At 40.7% G+C, this 17550-nt stretch overlaps 1 protein-coding gene across 1 annotated transcript; it reads right to left on the bottom strand.

Moving 5' to 3' along the window:
* Window positions 1–7230: 7230 nt before the first annotated feature.
* Window positions 7231–17335, bottom strand: PERP (p53 apoptosis effector related to PMP22). Its single transcript, XM_062573753.1, has 3 exons — window positions 17044–17335; window positions 10333–10476; window positions 7231–9686 (listed from the first exon to the last, which is right to left on the bottom strand). The coding sequence occupies exons 1-3, from the start codon at window positions 17252–17254 to the stop codon at window positions 9451–9453; spliced, it is 591 nt and encodes a 196-aa protein (XP_062429737.1). The 5' UTR covers window positions 17255–17335; the 3' UTR covers window positions 7231–9450.
* Window positions 17336–17550: the final 215 nt, after the last annotated feature.

The raw sequence follows: 17550 nt of genomic DNA, 5'->3' as shown, positions 1-17550 counted from the left end.
TTTTGGAGTGGAAAAAGGGACTGCCTGAAGAAAAACAAAGCAATATTTTTTTAAAAAGGAATCACCCTTTCCTTAGGATATTATGTATTTTCCCTTATAGTCCACATTTTTATTATTGTCAAATTCAATTATCATTAACCTAAATAGAATGTTTAAAAGGGTATTTATCAACTCTAATACATTGAATTTGTTAACCTTGAAATTATTTGTATTTTCACCAAAACAAATACTGTTTGAAACTCACCCTTAGTACCTGAAGGCATCTGCAACCTGTTCAAATCTGCTTATAAGCTTTCTTTTTGTTGCCTCTGCTGAAGTAGAGATGGACACAATAAAGTCCTTCCATGAATAGAGAGAATTTAAGATTTGGATTTGGATACAAGATAGTTCCTAAAAGAAGGCTTCCAGAACACTCATGCATGATCTTCTTGTGTGGCAGTAGGCTATAGCCCACACTCAGCTGTCTATATCCAGTCTCTTGCCAAGTAAGTTTCAAACCTTTAAGAGCAATTATAGTTTTCTAAAAACTCATTTTTTTTCTTCATATACAATAACCAAATCAAGCTAAAACAATTATGTTAGATAAAATCCAATATGAAGTCAGACACTGTCAGGTATTTATGAGCCAATGTATGTTGAAGAATAAAAACGTCCTCCTTTTTTTTTTTTTTTTTTTTTTTGAATGCCCAGCCATGTTTTAGGTAAGTATTTATGACTGAAAGAGAGTTGTCATTTGTTATCATTCATAACTCACTTACGGATGAATGCATATAGTCATAAACTTTAGCATTTACAAGATGATACTGTACAACTCATTTATCATACTGTGAAAGAAAGATGAGTAGCAGTCAGTCACTGTAAGCGTTTCTGCATCTTTCCCATCTTTGTCATTCTTAAGTAACTTAAAACTACAAACAATCTTCACATTCAATATAAGGATAATTTGTGATATCTGAAACAATAGAGAGGCAGATGTACTCAAAGATGACAAAATGAAATATCTCCTGTAATTCTGAAAGACTTACGGCAAATAGGGAAAAATGATTGAAAACTTCTGTTACAGAGTCTATGAGCAGAAGCAATGACTTTTCTGCAATGTGGTTCATATTATGCAGTGCACAAGCGGGGCACCTACATGAAAGCAGATACATGGTCTGCTTTTCTGGTATTTGTAGATAATCCCTCAGAGTTAACATAAGCATTTTCTGTTGAATATTATGATGATATGTTATCAGTGTTAAACCTGCTAGATTGTAGCACACTCTCAGCATCTGAAAAAAATTCCCTATGAGCTTACATTGCTACTTGAAGCAATCAAGTAAGCAGTAGAATATTGATAAAACAAAGAATTTTAAGGCATCAGAGCTACAAAACAAAGACATGCCTTTTTCAGCCAAGGTACAAATAGTTTTCTCAGTGGAAGGAGAAGCAGGGAAATCAGTGGCATACATTTTCATGCATCTTTAGTTTACTAAACCAGTCAAGAGATCTGTATGAACAACTATGACTAAAGATCAACTGACTGTAGTGCATATTTATGACTGTTGCAGCAACCACATTTTAATTTTCTCTTATTTGCACCTCATAGGAACAAGGAATATTCCCCAGTGTTTGGTTTTTAAGAGTTTTACTTGAATTATTTTATGATCCATTCTCTTTTGTACTGTCTTATATCTGAAAAGTCACCCTGAGAAACTGAGAAAAAACAATTATTGCTGTCCTCATTGATCGATTTACAATCATGGGTCCTTTTCTTCTGATAATGCCAGTCAGTTCCTTCCCTTTAGAGAGAGATGTATTTTCCCTTGCAAGTGGAATATTGCGTTATGCTTATTGTTATAACCACAAACTATATTGTGACGTAAAACAGTCAGCCAAATCCTACTTGTACTAAATTGTGCCTTAGAGTCACTCTTTTTTTTCTATACCTCCTGTGTTCGAGGGCAATAGATCACTCATACCATTCCCAGTATAATTAGTATTTCATTCATAGTAAGCACATGAAGAAAAATAGATACTGAAAGTGTTCATAGGTTAATCCAAGCTGCAATTCTTTTACATTAATTAGAAGGATTCTGGAAATGCACCTTGAATAGGAGTTGACTTTACTTCATTGTAAAATAAGAACATCCACATCCCCCAAACGAACTCTGTTGAGATCTGTATTTTTAAAGGTGTTGCATAAGGGTTAACAACTCAGGGGGCTCAATTTGAAACAAGAATAGGATTGGTGAAATCACCCAGGCTTCAGCAAAGAGGGATTCAGATTTAGTCTCTCAGCTATCTTTCTCGGGGAAGGAGGTGCAGGTTGCTTCTGAAAGGAGTTCCCACATCTTTGCCTCCTTGAGCTGTGTTTCTGAAGCTTCATGGGTGAGGTTGTCCTTTCTCACATACCTTTCTCCTACTGATGTGCTGCAGAAGGTTAACTGGTTCGGTGTTCCCTCTATCCCTCAGACAAATGGCTGAGATCAAGGATGTCCTGTAAAACAATCCTGCAGTTATCAGATGAGTTGGGTTTTTGTGATCTGATATTGGCTTTGGTGATCTGTGACTTCCTGGTGTGTTTGTCAGAAATACAAGCTCTTTTGCAATGCATTTCCTTTGTCTGCAGCTTTTCTCTCCAGAAGTTCATTGAGAACCCAAAGCTCTCATATGGACATGGAGCTAAGGGTACAGACTGGAACAGTCAAAGGTCTGGGAGGCCAGGGCTAGTTCCTTGGTCTGCACAAATCGGACTGCGGTGCTGTTCTGCAGGGTACAGGATCTGCTTGGGAAATGTGCTTTAGAGACCCAGAATTGGGAGATTCTGATTAGTCCCTGCCAAAATGTGGTAGTGAACGGTCCAAGAGAGCAGCACACTCGTACAGCACACCCTGGATTGAGGGGTAGGGCATGTGTGATCATGTACTAAATGTATTTGTGTATGACCATACCAGACAGCACTAGTGCTCCACTGCTGGCTTAGGGGAACATTTTTCTTAGCTCTTTGGTTGGCCCTATAACCGTATAAAGCATATTACACAGAGTTTCTATGAAACTGTATGTGAATAATTAAAGTGCTACAGTGCAGCTCTGTTGTTCAGATGTGATAATTTTACCTAAGCAACTTACTATTGGCTCCACAACTGCTCTGTGGCATAGCTAGGAAATAGTTGTCCTATCAGAGTAGTTCATAGTATCTCCTTGTAAAACAGACAGATCAGCTGCCTCAGGAGAGGAATAAAATTAGCATTACGTAATTAAGATGCCACACTGTTGCTACTTACATTTCTTTATCAAACAAATCATTTGAAATTACTGTGCCTTATGTGTCATTTATGAATAGCACCAGCTACTTTTTTAAGTACTTTGAGATTTACAGGTAAGACATGCATGCCAAGCTTTATCTTTGAGAATTCCAGCCAAAAATAGGGTTTTATTGAAATCAAAATTGTATATGGAAGTGACCAGTTTACAATATTTAATATGGTATTTATTTGAATAAAGCTGAAATGAAAATGGTCTCCTACTAACATTTTTGTATTTTCATATTGTCTACAGAAATTCTTTGTAAATATCATAATTCATCGAAATTCTGTTTTCATGATAATTGCTGCTGCTTTCTTGTTTTATGGGTTTACTAACATGAAGAGGGTTTAAAAATAGGCTCACTTCAGAAAAGGGGTTGTAATAGCCATGTCAGCTCCTGCCCTAAGTGTATGCCTCCAAGTATGTTCAAGATTACAACAGCTGACTAATGTACTTTAATTCATAATAATTTCCCAGGTCAGCACACAACCGAGGATAGGAGTTAGCTGGGCTCTAATTCACCACTTGCAATGATCACAAAAGCGTTTTCAAGTCCCAACTTAGTTGAAGAGAATTAATGACATCTATTTAAGGTCCCTGATGGTGTAAATAAAGGCCTAGTTACAATGGACAATTCACGAGGATCAGTGCAAAGCAGTAACATGAGTCTCAAATTTCTGAGAGAGAGAGAGAGAGTTTCTAATTCCATTTTTCTCAGTGTAAACTTGAGTGCATTGGTTCTGGAAATAAGTGTGACACTAACTCAAGAGACAGAAGTAACAGTCTTGGTGATTTTCAGAGTAGATGTCCATTTTAAGCATTCTGCCATGTGACAGGGACAGTATCCTGGTGGTTCTTCTGGCTGCTTAGAATTTCAATTCTGCAATAAACTACTTCTGTGAGCTAGACTCAGTAGTTTAAATACAAAAGTGCAGATTCCCTCCTTATACTGCCCCAGAGGCAACTATTCCAAGCAAATTACTTGCTACAGGCAACAACCCATCTTGCTTGCCTTCTACTGAGCTGTGGAAGTAGCATCTCACTATCCCTACAAAACATGCCAGAAGTTTCTCAAGCAATGCTAGCCATAAACACTGGTTTTGGCACTGCATTTAGGATACCTGTGTTTCCATAAAACAGAGCTACCTATTTTTGTAAAATGTTCCAACAGTCAAGATAGAAAAAGTACTATGATGCTGCTGCTCACTCTTATTTGAGTGGAGCAGCGTAAACTACTCCTTTGGGGTCCTACGAGCTACAGGGCTTCCTGCAAGGAGTCCCAGTAACCATCAGGGCTCAGTGCACATGCAGAGAAATGATGGAGAAACTTCCAAGTTAAGAAACAAGGCCTCTTTAAAGGCCAGTTGCAGCTCAGTAGAGGATTTCAGGACTCCAGTTTTGCATGTGAGTGCTCACTTGCTGCCTTTCTAAGAGTTAGGCCCTCTTGACCACCTATGTCTTGAAGAATGTTGTTTTCAGATGTGTTCTCTATGCTTATCAATATTTAATACTATAAAATACTTTGATATTGGCAAAGATCTCCGTGGAAAATAGTGTGTTGCATACATTACCATAAAGAAATAAAAAGCAAGAGACACACTAATTTGATGAATATTATCCAATCCTGCAAAAACTTTCCCATGAGAAATACCATTCGTGGAAAAGTTTACATTTTAAGCTAGTACTTACCAAGCACTTAGAAAGTTCTAGATATGCTTGCGTTTTCCACTACTGCATTTATTGTAAATTCAGCCTTATTCAACTCAGATATTCACAAATCTTAATAAAAACCTTCTGTTTATTTTTAGAACTCCCAAGTCATTTAAATATCGTCACAGGCAGGCACGATTTGAAGGCATTGGATTTTTGCCTGGAATTTCTGGATGTCCAACTCCATTGCTAGAGTAGTTTGGCTCATATCTTTGGATGCTAGGAAATGCTAGGTAACAGGCTTCTTACTGAATGCTGACCTTCACAGTCCATGCTTTGGACTTACTTTATAAATATGCTGTACATGCCTAGCAAATCCAATGTATCTACAGAGCTAATCTCTGCTGCACATGTGAAGTAAGCCTGACATATCCCAGGTGCTATGGACTCATTGCACATTGGTTTCACAACATCTCTGCGTGTACGTGTCACGGGAGTTGCAGCCAAAAACTGGCATTTCCAGCTTTGGGGAACACATCTTTCAGATCTAATTTGACTGTGCTTTATTCTACTTGGATTATCAATGCTCAAGTTTATCTTCATTGTTTATTTTAAAATCTATGCAGCTTTACCTTTTGGCATGGAAAATCCCATCTTTTGAGGGCCTGTTCTATATTGCCAGCAATCTCCATTGCTCTGGGTTGTGACACTGCACTGTCTTGGCTGTTGTGGATATCCTAAAGCATTTTTGTTTCCATTGATGTGCTTTGTTGCTCATTAATTAATAATCTCAACAACTCTTTTTTGGGGGGTCTGATTTTGTAACCTTTCGTTTATTATGTGCATTTTTGTTTCTGTAGTGCTTATCATCATAACATGCCCTTCTAAAAAGCCATCTTGAATTATCTGGGCTACATTGTCATGATTTACCTATGTGTACTGACACCAAAAGTCCTTAGATACAGAAAGTAAAGGTCAGATGAATATTTGTAAGAGCTCTACCTCAAGGAATTGTCTGAAAAAGGAGTCACGTACTACATCAACTAGGAGTGCAAAATCTCAGTGAGGTGTGGCAGCTGTTTCCCTTATCCAAGAAATTTAATCATTACAGTCATCCCATTCAGGTCAGTTGGGTGTCTTTAGCATCCCATCACAGGAGTTATGGAGTGCTCTTAATTCACCCTAAAGAGAGCCAAGCATGCTGAGACTCTCCCGAACTGCTCTGTCCTTTCCAGAGTTACATAACAAGGAGTTAACCTGCAGCCTGTTCTTCAGGCTGCAGTTCTTCAATGTATTTTTTTTTCCTGGAGTTTTTCAGTGGATTTTAGTGAGCATAGAATAAGGCAGTAGCTGAACAGAGTCTGGTAGGTAAGAATACATGTGTTCTTTGTGTTAAAAAGTGGTGGTAAGCAAGAATACACATGAACTTTGTGTTAAAAAATGGGTATTATACAAGTCTTCTGATCCTCTTCAAACCATTTTAGGAAAATCTAAGATGAACAAAAGTATTTGCCTTAATAATGCATTTAAAATATAAGCATAATTTAAATAGGGAAATAAAGGCCAAGGAAACAGCCAGAATCCAAGCGGGTAACTTTGTTTTAAAAATAAGACATTTAAGGAAGAGGCCAGCTCAAATGATCAGGATAATGGTGAGCCTGTGTTTCCAGAAACAGGAAACCAGTAGCAGACTAGCATAAACACAGCAGTGGCTGACAGGGGATTTGCTCTCTGCATAATCTCAGAGGAAGAAAGAGCTGTTGAAGATAAAGAATCCCATCAGCGTAGGATTTACATGTTGGCCAAGCATAAACTGAGGTTAGACATGGGAAAGTTTCTAATCATTGGAGAAATGTGGTCTTCCACACAGACTAGCAAGTGAATATTCATCTTTTTGTGCCTAGTAAAAAGGCTTAATGAGTACATGAAAGTAGCTATTTGTCACAGTTCTGTTAAAAAAGGAACAGCCTTCCCACATCTGAGACCAGCTGTAGGACTTCATGTATTTAAAAGGAGGATTCCTCTTAAAGTTGTTATGTATTCAAGAGATTTTGGCTTACTGAAGAGCTTTCTAGGCCTGGCAGTTCTGCTGAAAGGACGTGGCTGTGTTTTGCAGTGTATACTCAAACTTACGTGACTGGTAAAAGACGCTGTTGCCACTCTGGATATGGAAATGCTATAATTCCATTTTATTAACCCAATAGTTCATAGATACTGAAGTTCACCTTAACAGAAGAATGGCTATTTACTTGATTTTATGAAATGAATCAATGAACCCCAAACAACACCAAGTTTCTACAACCATCAATTAAAACAGCTTTAATTAAGTCCCCATGTTTGAAAGGAGTGTCACAGACATGAGCATCACTTGAGAGTAATTAATGACTATTTGCAATAGCTTTTTCCCAGATATCTTAACTGCGTAATTGGTTATGCTTCTACCCTTCCAGTATATTCAGAACCAAGTTTATTTTACATTTATGCTTTTTGACAAGCTATGACAATGCTTATAAAAAACATACAAAAAACTTAATTTATACTAAATATTATTACTGTACCATTCGTCTTCTTACTGGGAAGGATGCCCATTTTCTTTTGCCTTCTATCCCTCTCAGTTTTAGTTGTGCAAGGATTTTCCAGAATTGGAATTCTCTTCTGCATTTTGAATTCATTAGAAATTTAAGTACTATTGTTACTCATAATATAGTAAGTCTATACAGTATACCTAGCAAGCCAGTACTGTACAGGAAAAAAAAAAAAGACATATCTGTCACAGGATTCTTCTGTTATTCAGCAAGAATCATAAATACAGTTGATTGTATATGCCATCATTGAGCTTGTAACACAGCTCTGAAGTATGCAGATTTTTACACTCTGAAAAGTTATAAAATTCAGGCCTGGAAGGTACCTTGAGAAGTCATATCACCTTTCCAAAACAGGATCACATACAATATACAGCATTACCAATTTAAAAAAGTTGTTACAAAACAGAAACACATACAACATATAATACAAGACATATCGGGCATTGAAAAAGCTTAGTTCTGAAGTACTTTAGTTTTACAGTATGCTGGTTAATGTTTCATTGAGCTTTATTTTGCACATGTGCATAAATATATATACTCACACATTTTCTCTCTCCTAAGCATTGGGTTTATGATAATAGGAAATAAGTTCCCAGTTGCTTGTTACACAGCATAACAGACAGCATTCACTTCCCGCCATGCCTATATCCCATTTAGAAACCTCTCTCTACCGAAGCTACTTCTCCCACAGCTGGAGGAAGAGCTTCCCAGACAAGACTCTTCCTTCTTCTTCCCCACCCAAAGTTCTGACAAAGATTATAGATCATAATTAAATCTGCTGTAAGCTGCAGGAGCTCTATGACCAATAAAGACAAAGCTGTCTCACTGGATTACTTGTTTTGAATCACAGGGTCCAGAACCACCCTTGAGATACGTGTCTATACGAAGTTTGCGCATGTATATTGCTCACAGGACTGTTTTTGCTTTTCTGTTTTTACCTGTTATCCCTAGTAACTCAAAAAAGCCCCCTAAGTTTACTAAACTCTGGAGCAGCTAGAGTGTGCTTTAGAAGCTTTTGGAGGTTTTCGACACCTTAGGCTAAAATTTCCCTCCAAATGGCTGATAATTAAGACATGGCTGTTTTAAGAGAGTAAAGGGCATAAAGAACAGCATATGTTTGTACTCTAAGATATTTTCTAAACCAACTTCTCTTGAATACTGAAAAAAAAAATGCATGTAGTTTAACATCTGAGGACTTACTGGTTCTTTTTGGGACAGCATATATAAAATTATATGTGGCTCCATCACAAGTCCTGCAGCCTCCACAGAAACACCAGTATTACACTAGCCATCATTATATACATATAAGCTCCATGCTTCAGAGAGCTCCATCCAACAGCAACAATTGGTGGAAAAATAGATTTTAATTTTAATTTCCCTTAGTTCAAATGGTTGATAGTCAACAATAGTCCAGTAACAGGAATAAGAAGACATTCTTAGGCACCATGTGTCTATAATACACTCAAGTGAAGTTCCTTTCTTAGGACTGACTTTGATGGAAGAAAAAGCATTCTTTGGAAGGGTATTTCTTCTGTTTCTGTTTCACACAATTTTGTCAGAGGTGGAATAATAAAACAAAATAACATGTAGGTCCCCTAAATGAGTTGTTTAAAATTTCTCCTCTTTCTTTCTGTGCTCAAAACACTACATTTTTATTTGTAAGAGAACGTTTGAATAAATTAAGGATGACTCGATTAGTTAGGAGGGGAAGGAGCCAGTAACCCACTCAAACAGAACTGACATGATAATACGTAAATAATACTTTAGGTAAAAGCTATTTACTTAAAGATGCCAATATTTTAACTAATTCATTACCAGTACTAGTAAGAAGTAATTGGAGCAAGAAGTCTCTCATAACTACACCAAAATTTACAGCAGAGGAGCTCTTTTGTTGCTTTGATGGTTCAATGTACTTGAATTAATTCTTTCATCTTAAGTATGATGTTTTCTCTGGGGAGGAGTAGTAGTAGGTGGGCTTGATATTTCCCAGGACTTCATCTTCCCAATTGGGGAGGCAGCAGAAGAAGAAAGCACAGCCGATTACAACAACAGTGCTGGCCCAACCAAAACCATAGGCCCAGCTGAACATATTAGCTCCGGTCAAAGGAATTTCTTCTGTGAATTTCACTGGGTAGATGACCAAACCTATGATTTGGAATGCAGCTGAAGGGCAGAGAGAAAGAAAGAAAATCAAGAGTAAATGACAACGAATTGCACTGCTTTTTCCACTAAAAGTATATTTGGAGGTAATTGCATTGCCCTCTCAGATATGTAAAGATTAGCCCCAGTCCCACAATCAAATCTGCATTCTTGCAGAGACACGTGACTTCTAGTGTAGGCAGGTCCCCACACCTACGTGATTGCAGCAGCTAAGGCTGACATTGGCACTTTGCTGTGGTACTCATCTGCATGTTGAAACTAACCCTGTCCTACAGTTATGTGCTGTGATCCTTGTGGAACCAATCACCTCTTGCTTGTAATGTTGCCCCAGAGCTCCTCCACTCCTTGGGAAGGTGGGAAGCACCTGGGGCTCTCAGCTCCAAAGTGTTAGTACGTGACATGCAGGGTCAAAGATGTTGGTTATCCTGATATACTGCTTTTGTGAAAGTCCTAGCTGACAAAGGCCACTGGAACTTCCCTAACCCTTAATCCTCTCAGAATGTAAACTAAATTTCCCTTGTTCACCATGAAAAGGAATCATAAATCAGAGAAAGACAGCGTATTTCATGAAGGGGGCTCCATCTAGGATGTGTTTCTGATGATGCCTGTTTTACATCTGAAATAATCTTCTCTTTGTACTCAGCCTCACCGACAACAAACAGCAAGCCTCCGATTCCTCGCACAAAGTTGAAACGGAGTATTTCCACTGAGAACGCTATGACTGCCAAGGCGAAGCAGATGACCAGGATCACAAAGCCAACAAGGTATGTGGCAGCTGCTGCTCTCCCCCATCCTTGGGAAGAAAACAAGAAAGATGTTAAGATATAGCAGTGCACTGAATTGTAGGTCACTGTAGGTCTTTTGTTTCTTCTATTTATTTGCTGAAATCATTTACTGTAAAAAGGATGTCCTATGTCAAAGCAACACTGGATGTCTTCAAAGTGCAATGCTGCACAGCAGAGAGGCACTAATGTAGATGTAGATGAAATACAGCTGCCATCAGTCAGTCAGTTCTCAGGTGCAAAGCACATCTCCCCCCGAATTTTTTCTTAAATTCAGGTGGAACTTCCTGTGTTTCAGTTTGTACCTGTTGCCTCTTGTCCTATCACTTGGCACGACTGAAAAGAGTCCGGCCCCATCCTCTTGACACCCCCCCTTAAGGTATCTGTAGACATTGATAAGATCCCCTTGCAGTCTTCTCTTCTCAAAGCTAAACTAGCCCAGATCTTGAAGCCTTTCCTCATAAGAGAGCTGCTCCAGTCCTCTAATCATCTTTTTAGCCCTATGTTGGACTCTCTCCAGTAGCTCCATGTCTCTCTTGTACTAGGGAGCCCAGAACTGGACACAGTACTCGCGATGAGGCCTCATCAGGGTTGAGCAGAGGGGCAGGATTACCTCCCTCGACCTGCTGGCCACACTCTTCCTAACGCACTCCAGGATACCATTGGCCTTCTTGGCCACGAGGGCACATTGCTGGCTCATGGTCAACTTGTACGCCAGGACTCCCAGGTCCTTCTCTGCAGAGCTGCTTTCCAGCAGGTCAGTCCCTGGCTGGTACTGGTGCATGGGGTTATGCCTTCCCAGGTGCAGGACGCTGCAAGGTCAGGCAGTCAAGCTGGCATAGAAAAGGTTTTCTTTTCCTTTCCCCTTTCCCTTCATGAATCCGAGAGCTACCCAAGGCAGCAAAAAATTTTCAGACTAGCTCCCCTAGTCCTTACTCCTCCTTCAACCAGTTTTACATGTTTTATATCCCTGCCCTAAAAGACTGCTGTAGAGGGAGGAGGGAGGGAGGACATCTGATCAGCATTTGGAGATTGAAACTATGTCAATGGTCAGATAAAATCTTTTCATACACAATATTCTCTGATGCACCTAATGTAGATAGTGGATATTGTCTCCACAACAGGATTTATTTAGAGGTAGTTGATACAGAAGGATATTTAACCATAGCACACAACCAGTTCAGGAAAAATGATTCAGCTCAGACAAATTAGGAATGCCATTTATTGGTATTTGTCCGATTAAGAAAAACAGTAACAAGAACAACAAAACCCATTTTTCATTATCAAAGTACTTTCCTCTTCAAATGCACTATATAAGCTGGCACAGTGCAGGAAGATGTGTCTGACATCTGCCTGATAACGTTTAGATTGCAGACTCAAATATGCAAGCAGATCAGACACCTTGAAGTCTGGTACAACACAAACATGATGGTAAGAGACACAAGCTAGAAAACCCATAGTGCTATCTCAGCTATTTCCATATCCTGTGTTAGTTTACAAGCATAAAAAGCTTTTGTATATGAGTCAGCCCTGGCTCTATTTATTGGGAATTATTTGCTCATCTCTGGCAGTATGAAAGCAACAACACATTTAGCTGGACAACGAGCCAGGAAGTTAGTAAGATTAATATCAAATACAGCGTCGTTTCAAATCTTCATATATTGGTAGTAGCAGGCAACACCGCAACACAATTCACAGTGGTTCTTTGGGCTTGCCTGTGACAAAATTTAATGCTGGCAACCCAATACATCCCTCTCCTTCTCCTCCCGAATTTTCTTTTCCAGTGGCAGTAGCAGTGAAATCATACTGAAAAGACGCATTAAGATTGAGGCTGACCATTGGTGCTGGCCACTGTGTTGGATGGATCTGCTCTGGGCAGGACTAGACAACAGCTATTGAGTGGCCAGCCTGCCACATTAACAGCAGTGGGAAGAGTAGTAAAAAGTTACGGGCACACAATGTAAGACAGTCTAGTTCTCAAAAACTTAATGAGAAGTCTTATAATAAGTGACTGAAGTAAGAGATTGGGGCTGGAGGCTGCACCCTCAGTGAGCATAGGGCAAAGGCCTGGCAGCCTCCTTTTCCGCACAAGCTTTTGCTACTCCCATGGACTGCGAGTTTTCAGTAGATGTGCTGCTGCAAGGTTCTTGCTGAACATCGCTTTTTTTCCCATGCAGGAACCTCATCACTCACAGTCTACTAATGTGAGCTTTCCTGGCTCTTTTTTGACCTAGGGACACCTGAGAGTTGTCTGAATCTCCCCAGCCACCCAGGGAGGCTCAATCTCTGCCTGCAAGGACCTCCACCTAAAGCTCCTGACTGTTCGAAGGGGAGAGACATGTATTTTCCCTCACAGTTTGCTGCTTTGAGAGCTGGAAAATTATGCTCACACACCGAGAAAGACAGATCTGCCCCAGTTTGCAGTTAGGTTGTGCTCAGAAGAACCTTATCACAAGAGATTTAGACAGAATTTAAACCTCTCCCAAAACAGAAAAGACTCAGGTCCCTTAATTTGGCAGACAGAGTATTTCTTATTCAAAACAGACACAAATATGACATCTGTTTCTGAAATCAAACAATTATACCCAAATATTCAGGGCTACATAAACAGAAAAAAATCACAGCACATAGTCTGAGGCACTAGTACTGCCCTGGTCAGCTTTACCTCAAAGAGTCGAGTTCTTGGCATCTCATCATAGAAAAGTACTTATCAATTAGGTGATGTTCAAAGCATACCAACAAAGCTGTTCAGGGGCTGAAGGGCTATAATTATTAGGAAGGATTAAATGTTTTATTTTATAGTTTGATTAATGATAACTATGCAAAGAAAATAAAGCTACAAATGTTGGCATGCAAATAACAAGGAAGGGTTGGGATTATTTCAAGCTAATGATGATGATCAGTAAATATGATGAAGTTAATTTAAAAAAAAAAACTTAGTGTTAGCTAAACTTCCTGATTTTGTTTGTCTGTGCTTCAACCTCAACAGGGAAGAGATAAAAGCTCTATAGTGTAGGGCATTTAAATCTAGATTTCCTATTAGAAATGAATAAAAGCACTGAGAAAACAATCTAGCATCAGCAAGAAGATGGACTACTATATGATTTGAAGTAACAAGCCTTTCTTATCCCTGTTTACTTGTTTACAAAATCAGAAATTTGTTTGTTAGCTTGTGAATATCAGGAATCTTAGGGTAGAAATTTTTACATTGTCATGCTTAGATGAGACATCTTTTTGATACTGTACTACTGATTACTGTAACTACTGCTCTGCAGTTTTGACATTTTTCTGTATATAAGTCACAGTATTTATTCAGTCTTGAGAGCTCATAACATGGCATGCTCAGAAAACATACCTTGTTAGCTAAAGAAAGCAATAGTCCATTGTGAGCAAGAGACTGTTGTCAACAATATTTTCTTGCTCACATAATGTGCAAACTTCCATGACAACGTGACTGGTGAAGGAAAGGTACGTACATACCCTTCATGCGTACAGACAGCTCAGAGTCTAAGGTTTGCTGGGAGAGCTAGTTGGGAATTATCACCGGGCTGTTTAGTTATTAGGAGCCTGCAATAAGCCATTGCTATACTACCAAACTATTAAATAAAAGCCCACCAATACAACTCTGTATCAGCTATCCAGCTCTGATCAGAGCTGAGCAGAGGCAAAATCCTGGAAGATTCCAGCTTTTAGCACTTCCCTGCTCCTTACAGTAGAAATGTGCCTGCCCACTACATTAGCAAGCCCAAAGGCAGAGAGGCCAGTCTAGTCTGCTCATGCCAGACTTTTACTGTTTTTTTTTAAAAAAAAAAAAAAAAGAAAAAGAAAAAAAAACTATCTTCACTTAATTATTTACTGGGGAGTTTCAGCAAATTTTTTTTGGATATAGACAGACAGACAGACCAACTGCGACATCTCTTCTGTTAGCATTCTCCAAGTGCCTTCACTGAGCAGACATTATAAACTAAGCTTGTTTGTCTAGAATTCATCCTGGCATCATATATCAGACAGAAATATGCCTGAAAGGAGGCAAGGGTGAGATGAGTGTATCTGCCACATTCCTCCTTTATCTGGCCTGTCAGTGAAGTCGACATGTGCACAGTTTCACCAATAATCTTAGGTAGCAAAGGCCATTCCTCCAGCAGTCCTGCTGCACTGACAGAGCAGCAGTGAAACATGATTCACAAAGGCTGGGCTCCTAATATTAAGTTCCAACTTTTTTTTTTTTTTTTCCCTCCTTTGGCACTTAGTAAAAATCCGGATGAATGCTTCTATTTTTCTAGTCAGAAGTTGGCTATTGTGTGCTTAATGAATACCAACAGGCTGTTAGGCATATAAGAAAGAGTTAACCACCATGGGTGCACCTTTACCACACACATACACACCCATTATTTACAGTGCTAATTCAAACCAAGTCACAGGGAGCAACCATTGAGAACTGGGAGGACATTGCCATCCATAAATACTGTTCCTAAACTTACAGCTGCATCATTGTAAAGATAAAAGCTACCTGCCTTCCCCAAGTAACCACATTGCAAACAGCTCTATTCATGTTTGATGGCTTCCTGATGTATTTCAAACACACGGTCAACAATTTAATCCTGCAATGGTCGAGAGTAAGTCATTTTGAGTCATATTGTAGTGCAGAATGACAGCTAGGCATTGCAACATATTAATAATATACAGATGCTGTCGGGCAGGCACTTCCCAGGTACAAACCAGTACAGATTTCTACTCAAAATCCCTTCCTCACCTTCCTATCAAATGATATCCTACTCCTCTTTTTGCTTTTCCCCTTCTTTCCTCTCTTGTGGCATTGTAAATGTGTGTTAAGAAACAGTTTGGTTTAGGAGACATTCTTATTTGCAAAGCTACATGTGCCTGCTCCTGCCCTTTCTTCCTCATTTTAAATAAGTGGCTCGGTTGCTTTTTCTTTTTCTAGCCTTAGCATACATGCCACAGCTCAATTAAGAAACTCAATTTAATGCAGTTTTCTATTAATGAGGATCCACTCTGAAGTTTTCTTTTTGTCAGGAGAGGCACAGGATGGTTGGTGTATCGTACTTACCATATGCAAAACACAAGTTATGCATCTCAGCTAATTAACTTCTACTTTCCTGTAGTAGTACTGTAAATTCCTGCTAGGCACTTTTTTCCCATGTAAATGCCCATGCTGATTTTAAGTTTAATTTCATTACCATAAAAAAGGAAATGAAACCAAATCAAACCTGAACTCATGTTACATCCTGTCTCTAGATGTAAGTAGCACTGAGGTAGAAGGCAGCATTCATTTCATCAAAATTACGGAAGAAGCAAAGTCAAACTGCTTTAAATAAGCTGCAAGTAAAGGATACCTTTCTTCTCTGACACCTTGTTGGCTAGAGAAAAAAAGCAGAACTGTGCTTTTGCCCCACCTGCTCAGGACGGAAGCACAGCGCACAGCCATCAGCACATCGGGGCATGAAAAACAGTGTCACTACGGAAGAAAACAAATTTCTGCAACTCTACCATATTACTCTTCTTCACTGTGGAGTGGGGTTGACAGTTATGTTGTCACAACAGCTAGATTTCCTTCGCTTAGGGTAAAACCTGCAGTCATCATCTGGCCAAGAAATGAAGCGGCTGCTCTGGTAATATATCCAGTTTTCAGCTTGCGCACGAGTGTCATGGTGAAAAGCTTCTGGAGGGCCAGCAGGCTCGGCTGCCAAGGGACACGCGACGGGGAAATACTTCCTGCAGGATCTGTGACAGGCTAACACTTTCCCTTTTTATTTTCCAGCTTCACCACCCAAAGTACCCTAGCTCAGGCTCCTATGGCAGCTCTTCTTACTTATCTGTAAGTGTTCCAGTTTAGGGAAAAGCAGATGCAATCAGCGTGTTTTAGCAAAAAAACAGTAAGTGCCCCCAAAACAGCCCCTGGGAGCACGTGGTGAGAATATAACACTGGCCGCACTAGCCATAAAAGCAGCTAAGCAAGTTAAAGCAGTAGCATGATCGTGCTCAGATTTATCGTGACGCAGTGGTACCGCAGCATCTCCCTAGCCACGGGGGGCTCAGGTCCCCTCTCCCGCCAGGGGGGTGGAGGAAAGGAAATCTGGGTGCTGTGCGGGCGTGGCTCTGCACCGGGAGCCCTCCGTGAACGTTTCTCCGTTCGGGGTTTGCTCCATGGGGCCTGTGAGCCCCGGGCAGGGCACAGCAAGGCTGCAGGGCTGCAGCTGGCCAACACGTGATAAGGAGCAAGTTGGACAGCTAAAGGTGATTTGTGGCCCAGCGACTCTCTTCAGTTGCGAAATAGAACTTTCTTTTTTTAAAAAATTGGCTTCTTACCACTGCACTGACGGAAAAAAATTGCCCTGAAGCAGTTTGAGGGCAGATTTTCTTTGCTGTTTTAAACTCCAAAACAACCTTACCACTGGTTCTGCTCCAAAACCCCAGTCCTACTAAGCACCTAAATCGCAAGAGCGGGAAGTGGGGGCACATCCATACTGCCAAGGTTCCCTAAGGGACTGCTCCCCCCGCCCAGGCGGCGGGGAGACGCTGCTGCGGGAGCGGGCGGCGGTGGCCTGTCCCACACTCACCGTAGTCCATGAGGGACTCGCAGTTCCAGTTGAGGTCCTGCTCGCCCCGCGTGCAGCTCTCCCACAGCGACGCTTGTTGCACGTAGGGCTCCGACTCCGACTCCAGCCAGCCCCGACCGGCCAGCGCGATGATGCCCATGATGATGGCCAGGCCCAGCAGCAGGGGCAGGAGCCACCTGCAGCGCCAGCAGGCCAGGCTGCACGCCACCATCCTGCACGGCTGCCCGGGAGGGCTCCCGCAGCGGATGCACCAGCGAGGCCGAGCTTTTTCTGAGCCGGCGGGGTGGGGAGGCTGCTCTGGGAAGGCAGACGGGCTGCGTGTATCTGCCTGAGCTGCTTTTTAACCCGGGCTGAGGGAGGAGGGAGTCCCACCCACATTCCTGTGACTCAGGACAGGCGGCTGCAACCTGTGGAGCAGCGGCAGGGCTGGGCCCTGCTCCTCCTCGCTCTGCCCCTTCTCCCGCAGCTGCTAAACAAACTGCGAGTCCAGTTACACTCCCTAATCCT

Source organism: Rhea pennata, chromosome 3 (genome assembly GCF_028389875.1).
Source record: "Rhea pennata isolate bPtePen1 chromosome 3, bPtePen1.pri, whole genome shotgun sequence".
In the NCBI taxonomy this organism is placed as follows: domain Eukaryota; kingdom Metazoa; phylum Chordata; class Aves; order Rheiformes; family Rheidae; genus Rhea; species Rhea pennata.
This window is presented reverse-complemented; position numbering and strand designations above follow the sequence as displayed.